This window comes from Mchenga conophoros, linkage group LG20, assembly GCF_057382185.1.
Source record: "Mchenga conophoros isolate Kocher_MC1m ecotype Shallow Benthic linkage group LG20, M_conophoros_male_GT1.1, whole genome shotgun sequence".
NCBI lineage: Eukaryota > Metazoa > Chordata > Actinopteri > Cichliformes > Cichlidae > Mchenga > Mchenga conophoros.
Window position 1 is genome coordinate 5840351 of NC_140545.1, and position 15575 is coordinate 5855925.

Consider the following 15575-nt stretch of genomic DNA (forward strand, 5'->3'; position numbering starts at 1 on the left):
ATTTGTGTCTGTGAAGGTTCTCAGTAATCCAGGTCATCGTAGTCAAAGGAGCTTGCAAAGAAAAGCGTCAGGACAGTCCAGACGCTTTTCTTTGCAAGCTCCTTTGAATACTGATTTGTGCTCGCAAAGGGAGCTGGAATTACAATTCATTTTAAAAATTGGTCTTTAGATACCCAAATGCTCATTTTATATTTTATCTAGTCAGTAAATGTATTTGCCCACTTAAAGAATCTAACATTTTAGCCTTAGGCTTTGTGAGTTCTTATATAAAAATCAGCTAAAAAGTTGATTTGCTGTAATAAAATCACAAAACACACTTAAAAACTGTCTAGCAACTCAGAAGGGCCCGTCTTTAACCAAAAAGCTTTTATAGCTGATGAACAATGAGGGATGCATACACTATGAAAACGTAGCCAGGAAGTTAGCTACTCCTCTGCTTCAGTCATGTACAAATTGATTAGTCTCTTGCACTGTTCTCAGGCGAGCTAATCACACCACTTTAATATAAAGACTGAACCGTACTGGGGTGCCAAGGTAACAAAGCTCATTTGTCAATTTCTGCTCACCTGTTCCTGGTCTACATCATCGTCTCCTGTGATTATGATCCTCTTCTCGATCCTGGTCTCTGAGTATCCTCCTTTCACTGTCTGCAGCATACAGACAACAGCTTTTCTTTTAACAGCCTTAACATTTAAAGGAGATGAGCGGCACTAAATTATAAATTAAATGTGCACTTTGTGAGTTTTACTTGAGCTTCTCTACCTTTGTAACATGAGTGGTAGCTGAGGTAACATTTTCAGAGACGAGGATGGGAGAGCCTGATGTCTCTCTGCCAAGACTGCCTTTGTGCACCTGAGGAGGCATGAGGCAAATATTACAAAGACACATGAACCATATTTTATGACATTCAGTCAGATGTGTGTTCCTGAATTCGTGTCTTTGGGCTTTGTAAGTAGGTTTGAACCCTGGAGAACAAGAAGGAGTGTGCTGCAGATTGAGTTAAAATTGGAGAGGTCCCCCTGTCTGTACTCACAGGAGAAACGCTCTGTCTTGTAGAGTAAGAAACTTCACTTAGTCCAGTGATGCCGTGATCCTGAAACAGACAGATTGATTGGATTATGTCCAGATATTTTACAGGTCTACCTTTCTGTACATTTTTAGCAGTGAAATATGAAGTTAACCTGATCCGTGAACTCCACGATGGTCGTGGTGACCTCTGACCCATTGGGTTGAGTCTCCGTCCTGATGTCCGTCTTTCTGACTGTTGGCGTGGGCCTGATATCGCTGCCCTCCCTGCTCAGTGGTGCGGCGGCAGAGACACGACTGCCTTCTCTGTGTGACTGATCTCGGTCCACTGATGAAGACATGGGGACTGATCTCTTTGGTTTTTTGGGAACTACAGGCTTAAGAGAAGGAATGTTTATATTATTAAGAGTGTGTATAGTTCGTAGTGTTGTTCTGAGACTCTGTGCAGAAACGGAGGTTTTTAAAAGGCTTGAAAGCCCCCTGTTTGCGAAAAGGAACATAATTTAATCAGAACAGAAAGCAAAAGACAACCTGAGAGTCTGAAGTTTGGAAGCTTAAGAGATATCTTACTTTAGTAAAAAGTTAAACATAAAAAACGAGGAAAAGAACAAAGTGGGTTTTCTTTCGTTTACCTTCTTTAAAACTTCAAACTAAAAGCACATCCCTTTCCTGCATATTTCATGACAGTCACTTCATCTGCTCATTTGTGGATTTTAGTGCATTAGAGGTGTCAGAAGCTTGAATACTTTTAGCCGCCCAGCTTTTTTACAACTCAAATCATGAACCCATAATTTTCTGTTTTGTTACATTCCCTCTGACCACCCACTGCACAGGCAAACCACAGCCTTGTGAATAAACTTGCATGAATTCACCCACAACTACCTTGTCATCACACTTTGTTGGGAAACTTGGGAAAGACGCAGAGAGTGGATGTGGTTGGTGTTATGGGAAAAGTGCTGGGGAGGAGAGGAATTCAGCTCTTTTCTTCCTGTTATTTCCATTGCATTCACGCTTGGCTTTATTTATTTCTCAAGTGCCCGGTTACAAACATGCAGAGAGATAAAACTGTAGAGTAATGATTTCATGCTACTTGCTTTCAGATCAAATTAACACCCATTCTTTCCTGCACTGGCATCTGAATTTAAAAAGGAGCCAAGATGCATATTTTCAGCTGCCTAAAAATAGCGCAGTGTGAAAACAAAACAAACCAAAGAAGTAGACACTTCTCAGTGGTTCTACACAGCTGATCTGAAAACTTTGATCTACCTGGACATCGGACCGTTTGACTTCTGGTCGGACTTCTTCAGCCTGGATTTGTTTGGCTGGAGGACTGCTGCTGGTTCTTCTGGACAGAGGAGCCGATACTAAGGGAGGAGGTGGCTCAGAGGGTTGCTGCTGGAGCATGTCGATGCCAAAGCGCAGACCCCCATCAGGTGACAGATCCCTCTCTCCCAGCTCCGACATACCCCTGGAGAACTCTTCCATGCCTGTGTACAGGTCCGTGAGGACGGTGAAATCTACTTCAGCTTCCAGGCTGGATGTAGAGCTGACTGTGATGCTGGAACATTTTCGTTCAATGCCCAGGTGGGTTTCCTTCAAGTACAGGATCTCGTGGTCCTGATCATCCTCTGATACGGAGCCCAGGCGCCTCTCCCATGGTTCCCTCTATAGAGGAGACAGATGATAATTCGATGTGGTTTATCTCCTGCACTTTTAGACAATGTACAGCATGTAAAGTACATACATTAGCTTCTCTACTCTGATCTCTGATCACAATTAAACATGGAAACATGCTTATTGAACATTTAACAGCGGCACAAAATATTAGATATCAGATTTAGGCATGATGTCGAGCTGGCACTTTAAAATATTCAGTTTCCCCGTTTGATTAAATATGAATTTATGGGCTGTGCTTTTGTGCGTTTATCTCCACGCTTTGGATACAAAAACAAACACGCCTCAAAGAGCAGCTTGAATAAAATCTGTCAAATATCTAATTGTAGTTTATTTACTCTTTTCCCAAGGTGTGACTACATAATAAATATGAGAGGAGCCGAGGGATGACTCACTGAAGCTTCACTGAGAGGCTCCTCATGGATAGCAGGGGTGGGAGGTGTCTCCTATGGAAAAGGCAAACAAACAAAGAGCAAACAACGATATGAAAGCATGCGTGAATTCACCGAAATGCAGCCAGAAGTTATACCGTCTCCCTATAGCTAATGTGTGTAAGCATATCCAAAAATAAAAGTTAGAAAAAGTTTTCTTTGAAACTGCTTTGACGTCGAGTTCTGCTTTTTGCACATGATGAAAGAATTGATATCTGGAGAGCCCGAGTTTGCAGTGTTCTTCCTTCACCGCTATTAAGCATGTCGCTTTAGCACTGTTGAGTTCTTATCTGTAAGCAAACATGTCTAAGTCATTCATAAACTTTGGGGCTTTTCCTAAACCTGCACGATAAACACACAATGTGAGAGATCCCCCAAACTCCAAAGCCTTTAAGCTGCAGTCAAAAGCATGCAAACTGGGTATATTTCACAGGCTGACATCATTAAAAATGACTGCAAGTGCAATGGTAATGCCATGCACTGAAAGGTTTGATTTTTCAAAATTCCCTTTCAGGGAAAAGGTATTCATATTTTTAAATGCGGCATATGAAAGCCTGAACCCTGAAGAGGTTTGGCAGCTCTGCAGCCAGTGATTACATCTAATCGTCTTTTTCATTTTTCTGCTTTGCTGCAGAGGTGCCAAGGTAGAACATTTGGTTCAAATGGCCTCCTCAGCCATTTACACAAAGGATTCAAATTATGTAGAAAAAGAGGTTTCAAAGAAAAAAATGGTGGAAAAAGGTCTTGCGCTCCTTGCAACAGCAGTCACCCTCGCTCTGAGTGTTGGAAGGAGAGACCAGGTATTAACGTGACAAGTTAAGGTGGGATAGAAGGGACGCCTGAAGCTTAAGCAATGGGAAGTTTGCTTAAAGGCCCACAGCGTTCTGAAATGGCCAAGCAGATGTCAAGATTTGCGGAGGGGAAGAAGGGAAAGCAAAATGCCCCCTAGGCCATGGACGTGAACTGAGTCGGTCAATGAGGCGATGCGAAGGAACGTGAACTTTTGCTTTCTCATACACAGCCACATGAATTCTGAAGTTTATGCGTGTGTGTGATTTTTTATTTTTTTTGGAAGGTTTGTTTTTAGATGGCAAAAACAATTTGCACCACATCGCCTGAAGCTCATGCAATGCTTTACTTTCCGATGACTGACAAACAGGTTGGGGGGGGAAGGGGGGCAGATGGTTTACCGCTTGCTTCCTCTTGGCTGTTTCTTGGTTGGGCGTCCTGTGGTGGATGTGGCTGTTGTCCATGTTGCTCAGTCTGTCTCGGGACCACTGTGTTTTCAGGGGGAGAGTGCGTGGGGGAGCTGCTGGAAATTTGGCGCTAAACTCTGAGGTGATTTGAGAATTTTCTTCAAATGCAACGCCTCCTCTCGTCCACTGGCCTGCAGAGTCCCTGCAGTCCCTGAGCTCCTGTTGTCCAAAAAACTCATTCCTAATCTGCTGATGTGTTTGACTTTGCTGCTGATACAACGCTGTAGATTCACCCTGGTGTTTGGTGTCCATTGTGTTTTCCTTGACAACATCTGTGGCAGACAGTGGTACAGCATTATCATCCAGTCTCCTTCCTGACTCACAGGAAGATTTTGTCATCTGTACATCCCCGGCAGCACCAAAGACGCCTCTGTCAGGCTGGCTGTGCGTTTGAGGGTTTAAATCTTTGTTCTCTTTATTTATAGACTTCTTTGATCTCTGCGGCTTGAGAGGAACTATTTTTGTTACTTCTGTGTGCGAGTTCCCCGTTTTGTTGCAATCCTTTTCTCCCACAGGGCTTGGGTCTTTTATTTTCCAAGCCTCACTGTGTCTTGAAGCACTGCCCTTTGGGACAGAATCCCAAGCCACTGGAGTTTCAAAGTTCTTGGGCCTCTCTCGATGCTCAAAGTGGCCATGTCTTAAATCCTTCTTCAGTTCTCTTGCCTGTTTCTCAGGTGGAGACTCATATCCATTTTCCTGAATGGCTCTCCGAATTTGAACAGATTCATGATGCCCATTAGCTGCTACTGTACCAGCCATGGGGTTCATATCTCTTAGTCCTGCTGCAATAAACTCAGTTTCCCGCTTTGGAGATGTTCCATGTCGACTTCTTCCAGAGTCTGGGCGTGTCTGGCAATTGTTCATATTCGCTTCAGTCCAAGATGTCACTGCAAATGTGTCTCTACCCTCTGAAGAGGTCTTACTCTTTTCCACGTAAGAGTAAGAGTCCAGTGTTCCTTCATAAGCATCCTGCTTGTCAATCAATTTGGCGTCAGTGGTCGCCTATGTTAACATAGAGTAGACAGTTTCATTAGCCTAACTAGATAAACGGCTCTTCCATTCATTACTGTTACCCCACATTGCTATTGTAAAGAAGAATTGTAAAAAAAAAAACACACACACACACACACACACACAAAAAAAAAAAAAATCCCAAAGAAAAACAACTGGGGGGTATGTGTAAATTTTAAAGCATTTTTAGGTTTTTTGGCATACTCTGTGAAGATATATATATGTTGGCCTAGGACCAATACAACCTGTTTAGAAAATGGTAATATATATATTTCAACAATGATAGTATGTGCCATAACTTGGAAACAGAATGTCATTCTTACTGGTTTCCGCTCCGGAGTCCCTCCAGGAGGAGTAGCTGAAGAGATGCGTTTCTCTCTCTGGGCCATTTTGCTGTTAGGCTGCCTCAAAGCCCTCTTCAGCTCGTTGATGCTGGCCTGGTGCTTTTGTATAACGTCTTCTGGTTTGTCCAAGAACTGCTACTCACACAGTGAAAGGAAAAACAGAAAAAAAAAAAGACAGCATAAATAGAAAGCTTCTAAGTCTATTTCTGGTTCACAGCACAATGAAGTCGATTTGGATTTAACTGGAAAATGAACAATCGTAACCAAGCTCTGTCTGATCAGGTAGGTAGCATGACGGATTGTTTTCTTTATGAAGTAAAAACTGTACCACGTGGATGGCCAATAAAGGCTTTAGATATGACCAGAAAATGTACAAAGCGCATAAAAGATTATGTGCTCTGTAGGAAAATATATCTGTTTTCAGGAGCTCCACTGCTGACTCCTGTTTTCAAACTGCGAGTGGTACAGTTATGAATACAAAAAACAAAACAAACAAACACTGAACACCTGATGAGAGTCACACACGTCTCATGTCAAAAAGAGATGACAAGCTGTACCTCCTGTTTAGGCCGAAGGGTGACCAGTTCCTTGTCCGACAGATGAGGTGGGGCAAGCGACATGAAGTGAAAGGTTTTTTTTCGAGCAAAGCGGAAGGGTTAGGAATTTGGGGGGGGGGTGGAGGTGGGGAAAGAGAGCAGATGCGTGCAGAGACAAAGAGGTAAAATGCTGCAGGTGAGTCAAAAAAGGCAGGCAGCCAGACTGACAAACAGAAACAGTTGACACCACTGAGGCTTTGGACTGTGATTGTTAAGCCACTTAATGTTCTGCCAAGAAGAGAGGGACAATCCATTTCAGTGTCAGCCAACTGGTAATTAATGAAGACATTTATTGACTGAACTTAAGGGTTTGGAGGAGGATTATTCCCATACTTCTTGATCCAAAGATTTGATGGGAAGGCATTACAAAACCACAAACAAAGAGTCCATTAAGCCACTAATGTGATGCCAATATTTCCTGCAGTAGTCAAGAAAACAGCACCACAACTACCTGCACAGGACTTTTACAAAACAAATAAGAGCATAGAGAAAGATGGCTTTTAAATAAATATATTTCTAAATTAAACAAAGATGTAGATTTTGGGGCAGTTTAATTGGTGGATCGGTAGATTTGCAAAGTGGGGAAACACCGATTCACTGAATCGTCTACAGTGCCTAAAGGCCATCTGTTTATCCTGCTGGTGACAAACAATCCCTCTAATGTCATACGGGGACACTGTTGCAGAGGCATGCTGGTGAAACTGTGCTGCAAGTCGAGAAAAATAAGTCAGTTCTTCAATAGACGTCTTACTCTTTTTAGCATCAAAATGCTTATTACAGTTTAATCATTCTTTCCAGTGAAACAACTATTTCCAGCAGGAAAATACGAAATAAAACAAAAAGCTTGATTAAATCTATATATAATATTTCTCGTCTTTTCTTGAAAATCAATTCATGCATTTTCCACGGATTATACCTACCGAAATCCTGGAAACCATGAAATCAAAAGAAATAACATTTCTTTTACAGACAAACAACACAGGCATAAGACAGGTCGTGCTTAACAAACACAGTGCACGAGCACATGACCTTGAACGACCAAAAAAAAGCACGTATACAGACACCAAAGTCCAATACCAAAATACCTCTGGCTTTGAGTCTACAGGCGAGCCTGCTTCCTCACCCTGAAGGAAAGCACAAGGCACAGGACAGAAATGTAAGAAGAGGTTAGCTAAGATTGTTAAGTTTACGGTGATACAAAGAGAATGTTACTGGTTAAAGGCAGGGTGCTCGGTTAGAGACGTTTTATGTACTACAAAGAGGTCGAGTTAGATTTGAGGAGATGATTTAAGAAAAATGATGAGAAAAGAAGGTGCATACTGAGAAGTCTCATAACCGGAAGAGCGGGAATCAGGTTAATTAAGCCAAGGAGAGAAAAATAGGAAAGGTGATTACATTCTTAAATAAAAAAGGAACGAGGAAAGAGAAGATGAGTTAATGTGAGATATTTTTCAGTTGTGATGCACAGTGTGCTGTTTACCTTTCCCAATGAATCAGATTAATTGCTTTTTGTTTATTTCTCTGCAGTGTCCTCAAAACTGCGATGTAGCTTTTACATTTACAGCATCCTATTTAACAGATGTGTTGATTTCATTTGCACTGCTGATTGATCGGTTGTGGCTAAATAGAAACTCTCTTCTTCTTAACAATGACATGTAATTTGTTTGTACAGCTTTGAACTATGAAAATCAGAGCATGAATGAAGTCGGATTTCTGTGCATTTCAAGTCTGTCCTCTCATCTGGTACCTTCAGCTCCAAAGTCTTGGTCGGTGGTGAGATATTGGCACCCAGTGTCGGCTTCTGATCGTCTTCCTGATCTGTGTAGTGGTCCTGATCTTGGTCTTGATAATGATATTGATCGTGGTCCAGGTCTAGGCTGCCCTCTTGGTCCAGATCTTCTCTAGACATGAACTGTGTGCGCTCACTGGAGCTTCGTTGGGACAGCTGGTCCATACTGTCACCAAGAGCCGAGGCTGGTTGAAAGCAAGTGGAGGGTAACCATAAAACACCAGGAGTTTTTAGGTTAAGCTTTTGAATGCGCTGCGCATAAAATGATATCTAAATCTAATGTTAATTCTTGTTTTTGACAAGGAACGTCTGGCCCCTTTCACTTTGAGGGCTGCAACACAAAATCAACAAACATTCTTGCTGAAATATTTTTACTCTGTGGAGAGAACAAACTGCCTCACGGCAAATGTCCATACCGACAGTGAAAGAGTCTGGGTTCTTACCTCCGTCAATGCTTCGAGGCAGCAGGTACCTCTTGCTAACAGAACGATCGAACTGTGGAGCGGGCCTGTCAATCAGAGCGCTAGCCTGTCTGGTCTGGGCTTGGGTCCGCCCGCTGTAGCGGAACTTGGAGCCAATCACCAGGAAGCCCTTGGGAGGTGGCTCTGGGGAAACCAACCTGCAGGAAGGTTCAGTTCACTTAAAAATGAATATATGTGGCACATATTCGATAGGGCTTTGCGGAACCATTATTTATTGATTTCTCTGGAAATTTACTGGAATTAACTAAAGAATCTCCTGCCTCCACCTGTGTCTTGCTACCCAATTAGCACTCTGTGCTTTATTTAGTCCTGCCCTTCTCTCAGTCTTTTATCAGTTTGTCTGACTGACATCCAGTCTGACCTCGTTGTGTTTCCCGTTTTCCCAACATTCGTATGTTTTCATGAGTTTTCATGATTTCATCAAAGCCCACCTGTGTTTCATTAACAGCATGTCTAAAGTCTTTAAATCATAACTTTTGACTCTCATAACAGTTTCTCTTCATCTAAGCTAATCATATCCTGTCTGATGAGTTTACCTATACTTATCATGGGCATTTTTGTTGTGGTAATTTTGGACTTTCTAGTGATTTCTTTAAAGTGTTCTGTTTCTAGGATGGAATGATTGCACTGGATACATCTTTAACCCTTTAACACTAAGTGTATTATGAGTTACAATGTTACATGAATCTTAATGAATTTCTGAGACCTCTACGTCATCAGTCTTTTTTTTTTTCCTGAAAAACCTGAAATTGCAGACTAAATTTAAGCAATAGATTGTAAAAGAAAATACTGGTTGTAGAAAAAAGCAATGCAAATTAATGCAGAAACTCAATGCAAATTGATACATATTTTTTTAAATCAGAAAGTAAAAAAAAAAATAGAATTTTCCAGCAATTATTTTATAGTTCAGATTTTAAAAACCTAGAATTAGGTGCACAAGTCTGAAATTGCTTTGGATTTTATCTAATCCAAACAGGCTCAAAAGTATACATAAATCCACACAAATATTTGATTAAATGTTTCTCAGCAAGTTGTACCTCAACCAGATGATTTTGGTAGCCATCAACAAGTTTCTGACATAATCCAGGCTGGATATCTGACCTTGGCACGGTTGATAGAATTCACGTAAATTGGTTGGTTTCCTGACACAGACATGGCCTTTAAGCATAGTGCACAAATCATCAATAGGATTGAGGTAAGGTCTTTATGAAGGCCATTCCAGAAGCATGATGGACCATTTCTAAACAATTGCAGATTTCAGGATCTTCCATTTAGACACTTGCACGTGCGTACAAGTTATTGAGATGTGTCCCCCACTTTGCATGCGAGATCTGGAAGAAGACCCAAACTGCCACCCTCAGATGAGAGGAAATTGGTTAGGATGTTCAGAAACTACCAAAGCTCAAGCTTGCCATGAACTGGATACCACTGTAACGCCACCATCACTGTCCACTGTTTTTCATCTCTATGGACTGAGAGGGTGGTGACAAAGAGAGACGCTCCAGCTCCTAAATTGACAACAAAAACTCAACAGAAATTTGCAGCTGCCCACATGGACAAATGCCTTCTTTTTATGGTCAGACAAGGATTGAACTATCTGGCCAAAATGACAAGACATATCTTTGGAGGAGTAAAGGTGAGGCTTGCAAATCTGAGAACACTGCACCAGCTGTTAAGCATGGTGGCAGTAGCATCATGCTCTGGGGCTGTTTTGCCACCAGTGGTAATGGTATGTGGTACAAAGTGAATGTCAAAAATGAAGAAGGAGGATTACCTCCAAAGTTTTCAACTTAATCTCAACAGCTAGATGATCAAAACTTGGAAAAAACAAGAAAATGATCCCAAACTAGTTTTGGAACTGATAAAGTAGGCTAACATTAAACCTCTGGAATCCCCTTTCCAATGCACTGACCACAACCATATTATAAAGTTGTTTACTACTCTCGCTCTGTGTGTGTGTGTGTGTGTGTGTGTGTGTGTGTGTGTGTGTGTGTGTGTGTGTGTGTGTGTGTGTGTGTGCCTGGACACCAACCAGTGTAAATGAACTCTACCAGTTCTGCCATGAACAGTGCTCAGTATTCCGCCAGAGTTATACAAGAAGATGTTGATGGCTACCAAAAGCATCTGGTTTAGGTGCTGCTTGCTAAGAGACATTTAACCAATTATCTATATATTTGAGCCTGCATGTATACTTTTAATCCTATCTGGATTAGAGAAAATCTAAAATAAATGTAAACCTGGGAACCAAATACTTGTTGTTGTTTTTTTTTTTTCATTTTATTCATTTAAGATATATGCTGTTCTTGAAAAAAGAACAGTTCATTAAAAGGTCAAAATTACCATGAAATTAATGCCCATCATGAGTGCATTTAAAATTATGACCACAACTGTACCATGCAGACAAGAAAGCTCTCTCTTCTATCATATATTTGCTGACTCTAGGAACTAACAAAGTTTTAAAAAATCAGTGTAAACCCTTAAAAATATCCAATTTTTCAGTACAAATCCTACAAATAAGGTCCGTGTTCACACTGTATGACCTATATCAAATTACTTTCCTATGATTCATTTTGATGTATTTGCTGCAAGACTTGTTTTCTTCTTCCTACCTCCAAACCATCAAAGAAATTTTCCAAACTCTTTTGAGAGCATTTTTTTTTATTACTCATCTACAGACTCTTTAAGAAAACTGTTACAATCAATAGTTAGAAAATCAACACTTTAGGGATACTCTAGGTCTACTGTGCCAAGGTTCATGCAGGTCAGAGTGAGCACAGTGCAGAAAACGTGCTGTTTGTATCTGTGAGCATTAAGGCCTACCTGAAGAAGGTGTGGTGCTCAATGCAGACCTTCCACAATCGCTTCGAGGCCCGATGGTTGGGCAGCTTGAAGCCTATGGTGCTCTCAAACTGTTCATACTGAGTGATGAGGGACATGAGTGGAGGTGGTGAAAGGAGGAGGCGGCGGGGAGGTGAAGAAGAAAAAGAGAGTGAGGGAAGCAAGTGAAGTGGAAGATGGAGGGAGGGCGGCAGGGTGAAATGTGTTTACTCTCCAGCAATGGAAAAATCAGTGTTTTCTGTTTACTCGCCTTGTGTCTCCTGCTACCATGACGGGTAGATTTTCCATCTCTAACCAACCTATAAATTAGTTGTTCATGCACTCAGTCCATCAGACATTCAGTTGTGTGAACAGGGAGGAAAATGCTTTCAGATCAATAGGTTATTAGCAATATAACAGGTCCTTAAACATTGGGAGGAGTCCATTCACAAAAGGAAGCACTTTAGTTCCACACAAAAACACTATGGGGACAGATAAGAATAAAAGTGGTTTTAAACCACAATGATGACCCTCCAGGCAAATTTAAAGTGACAGCTGACTTAAGAGGATACATCTGCAGAACAAAGTGTATGCACAGAATGGACTTGGTATTCACTATGAAGATATCAAAGTCAGTTTAACTGTGGATATAAAGCACTGCAGATACCCTCAAGGCCAAAGAATGAAGGGAAATCATAATAACTTTAGGGAGTTGAAAAACCAGAGCGAGCATAACGTGACTGCTACACTTGTAAGTAAAATCCTTTATGAAAATGCAAATCCTCCCGACTGGCTAATCACACTCGAAAGTCGAGAAAGAGAGAAGGACAAGAATAAAAACATGACCTATCAGCCAAATCTTTAAGAACGGCATCTCTAAAGTCTATAAATAATGCCTGATAAAATACTCTCTGCAGTTGTCACATGGTGTGCAGCAAGATACATCTCAGAAGTAACACTTTTATCAAACCATGAAATGACTATTTGCGCTGCTTTGGACGAGTCAAGAGAGGCGGTGATATAATTTTAACAACTGTGAAACTATGAAATAGAAATGTGAAGCTAGCTCTTTACCAAACGACTCTTTATTTCACTCGCCTCAGTTCTGGCAAAGTGACAAGGAGCTGCTCTGGTGGGGTTGTGCATGCAGTACTTGTGAACTCCAGCTCTTCCAAGCAAAATACTAAAGAACAGATAACAAAACGTTTTTTATTAACCTCTCCAGGGCGGATCTTGATGTAAAAGTTGCTTCTCTTATAGGAGATTTTCAGGATTTTTGGCCAGGCGAACCGATTGATCCTGAGGCGGTCACGGTAGATGAGCAGACCGTTGGCACTGACACCGAGCATTATGTCGATTCCCTCTGAATCCTATTAAACAAATTCACAGAGTATCAAAGAGCCAGAAGAAGAGGTACTGACAGATAAAAAAAGACTGAGAAACAATAAAGAGAGCATCCCTGTACCTTAGCGTGGTGCAGGTCAACTCCATACATCGAGAGCTTCTTGGCATTTTCTAGAAAGTTCATCTCTGCTTCTGCTGGACTCATTCCCCTACAGTGCAAATGCCACAACCGATCCTTCACTTCTTATTATTCATATTAATTCCTCAGATCGCAAACAAGAGCATTGAGTTTACTAATGAAGTCATATTTTCTATGACCTGTAGTTATGGTGTAGTTCCATCACTCTCTCCTCAAGCTCGCGCGTCTGGTTGGGGGCAAAGTGGAAATCGCTGACGTAGTCTGGACCATGTTCCTCGGGCTCATAGTCTCCCAGTTCCGCCTGGACTGTGTAGGAGCCCAGAAGGGCGTGCGTGACAAATGAGCATGGGAGACGACCAGACAGGATGTCATCCCTCAGCTGCAGGCACAAATAGTACCTAAAAAAAACAGAGGCAGAGATGCTGGTAATACTTCTCTTCAAGATCTAAGTGTCAGCCTAACTGGAACATCTGAAGGAATCGAGTACTGTAATGAGTCTCAGCCTCAATTCTTTGATAGCAGGCTACTATAGTCCTATTAAACAATTTAGGTCAAAGGTTCAAGAGAAGTTAACAATGACCAGAACACTATTTTTTGAGTGCAGTGGTTGATATAGTTGATGGTTGAGTTGACAAGCAAGCTTAACAGAAGCAGTCAGACCTACCTGGTAATGTCTTCAATGAGCACAGATGGGTCTGGAGGGTAGAACTTGACAGCAAACCCGAAATTCCAGGGACCAACTGTGGACGAAGCCCCAGCAAAGGTTGTTTAGTGAAGGATTTCTGTGCCTCTGCTGTTTTTTGCGCGGACTTGTTCGACTGTGTGTGTGTGTGCATGTGTGTGCATATGTGTGCATGTGTGTACAGTATGCGTGCATCTGCTGCACTTACTCCGGATTTGCTTCTTAATCTCTTTAGAGGGATCCAGCCAATTCTGATAAAGAAAGAAAGAGACAATCCCCTTTGAGAAATTCCATCTCCATATTCATGTTTAAGAGCCCTTTAAAGAACTGGACCTCGCTGATTGCTCTCCCTTTTATAACTCTGTTCCCTTGTTGGATTCAACTGTATTCATGAAACTCGATGAAGGCTTCTGTAAACACAGAAAGCATTAATATTAAGGCTGATAAATGCCAGTTGAATTCAGTTCTGTCTGCTTAATGCCACTAGAGCTTTCATGGTGGACTGCAGACCCTCTGCACTATTTTTCAAAGGCCATACTATCTAATCACATTCTAAAATATTAAAGGCCATGTGTGCCACTTTCAGGCTGTAAGTGGTTAAGCAAAGTTAAAAGGGCAGCCAGAGGTTCACTGCTTTATAACACCTGGAAAAACCATTGAAGCAGGAGTTAAATGGACTAAAGGACTGGCTGACATTTCTTCTGAAGTCAGTGACAAAAACCCAAACAAAACAGTAAATACTCCATAAAAAGCAACCACAAAAAAAACACTTGAAAACTATCCACAAAAAAGCCCAAATTAAACCCCCAAATTAACGGTCACTGTGGTAATGAAAATGTAATTAAATGACATTAAAGCTCAGTATAATAGCTTGACAATAGCAGAAGACTGTGGAGAAACCAGAAATGGGGGGGGTTTCTATTTAAAGTTAGTCTTTCTATCAAAAATCACCAGCTCAAACTTTAGGAAATAAAGTGTGTAATAAACACCCAGTGTACACGTGCATGTGTGTGTGTATGAAGTCTGCATTTCATTTAACTGCAGCTGCATCTGGCGATCATTACAGAGTTTCAGTTACACATGTAAAACTGTAAAAGTGAATAAATAAACGCACAAGTAAGATGTCCTGCTGTGCCCATCTATGCATATCTGTGTGGGTGGGTGTGTGTTTGTGTGTCTGACCTTGGTGTTGTCTGTGTCCTGGAAAGTCAAGCCAAAGTAGTCCCTCTCCAGCAGGTTCAGATGGCCACACACCATGTCCAACAGAGTCTGGCCCTTGGCAAATTTCTGTTGCGCGCACACACACACACACACACACACACACACACACACACACACACACACACACACACACACACACACACACAGTAAGTGGGACAGCATAAAGGTGCAGGCCCAAGTTGTATGAGCAGCAAATACTGCAAAAGACAAAAGGAAGAGGATAAATGGTAAATGGCCTGTATTTGTATAGCGCCTTACTAGTCCCTAAAGACCCCAAAGCGCTTTACACAACCAGTCATGCACCCATTCACACACACATTTACACGTGTGTGTGTGTAAAAACAAACAAACAAACACACAAAAGTGTAAAAACACTGTTTTTTTTAAAGATGTGGAAGACTAAGGTGGCATCTGCTGGTTAGAGTTTGAAGAGACAGCTGAACTGGAGGACAAAATTAGATATATGTTTTGCGAGTGTGTTGTGAGTTGCCCAATGTGAGCAATTTGGGGAGCAGACATGTCAGCCATCTCTTGAATATAACAGAACTTGTGGTGCTTAAGGAGCCAAAAAAGTCACAAAAACTAAGTATCAGTATTTCTTTCCAGAAATCATGACCTGGTTACTCTGCAGCCAAAAGCTCCAAAACTGGTGCACCCACGCGCAAACAATATAGACAGATAAATGGCACTACAGGCCAGAGTAAAACACATAAATGTTACTTTGGATCCCATATCATTTGCACATGTTACTGATATGATTGCA

The 15575-nt window shown here is 41.5% G+C and overlaps 1 protein-coding gene across 4 annotated transcripts in view; it reads right to left on the reverse strand.

Annotated features, from left to right (window-relative positions):
* The window catches only part of LOC146550200 (band 4.1-like protein 1), a 47211-nt gene that overhangs the window by 2933 nt on the left and 28703 nt on the right, over positions 1-15575 (reverse strand). The window contains exons 4-22 of one of the 4 annotated variants that reach the window (XM_085258871.1): positions 14774-14878; positions 13800-13842; positions 13574-13649; positions 13089-13307; positions 12892-12979; positions 12644-12796; positions 11430-11527; positions 8571-8746; positions 8086-8312; positions 7424-7462; positions 6300-6329; positions 5722-5877; positions 4322-5389; positions 3096-3146; positions 2293-2691; positions 1182-1403; positions 1034-1093; positions 763-852; positions 567-647 (exon numbers count right to left, since the gene is read on the reverse strand). In XM_085258871.1, coding sequence (XP_085114997.1) covers positions 567-647; positions 763-852; positions 1034-1093; positions 1182-1403; positions 2293-2691; positions 3096-3146; positions 4322-5389; positions 5722-5877; positions 6300-6329; positions 7424-7462; positions 8086-8312; positions 8571-8746; positions 11430-11527; positions 12644-12796; positions 12892-12979; positions 13089-13307; positions 13574-13649; positions 13800-13842; positions 14774-14878 — 3381 coding nt within the window. The remainder of the gene's footprint in view (positions 1-566; positions 648-762; positions 853-1033; positions 1094-1181; positions 1404-2292; positions 2692-3095; positions 3147-4321; positions 5390-5721; positions 5878-6299; positions 6330-7423; positions 7463-8085; positions 8313-8570; positions 8747-11429; positions 11528-12643; positions 12797-12891; positions 12980-13088; positions 13308-13573; positions 13650-13799; positions 13843-14773; positions 14879-15575) is intronic. The other 3 variants (XM_085258872.1, XM_085258874.1, XM_085258873.1) reach the window with 3 other exon arrangements.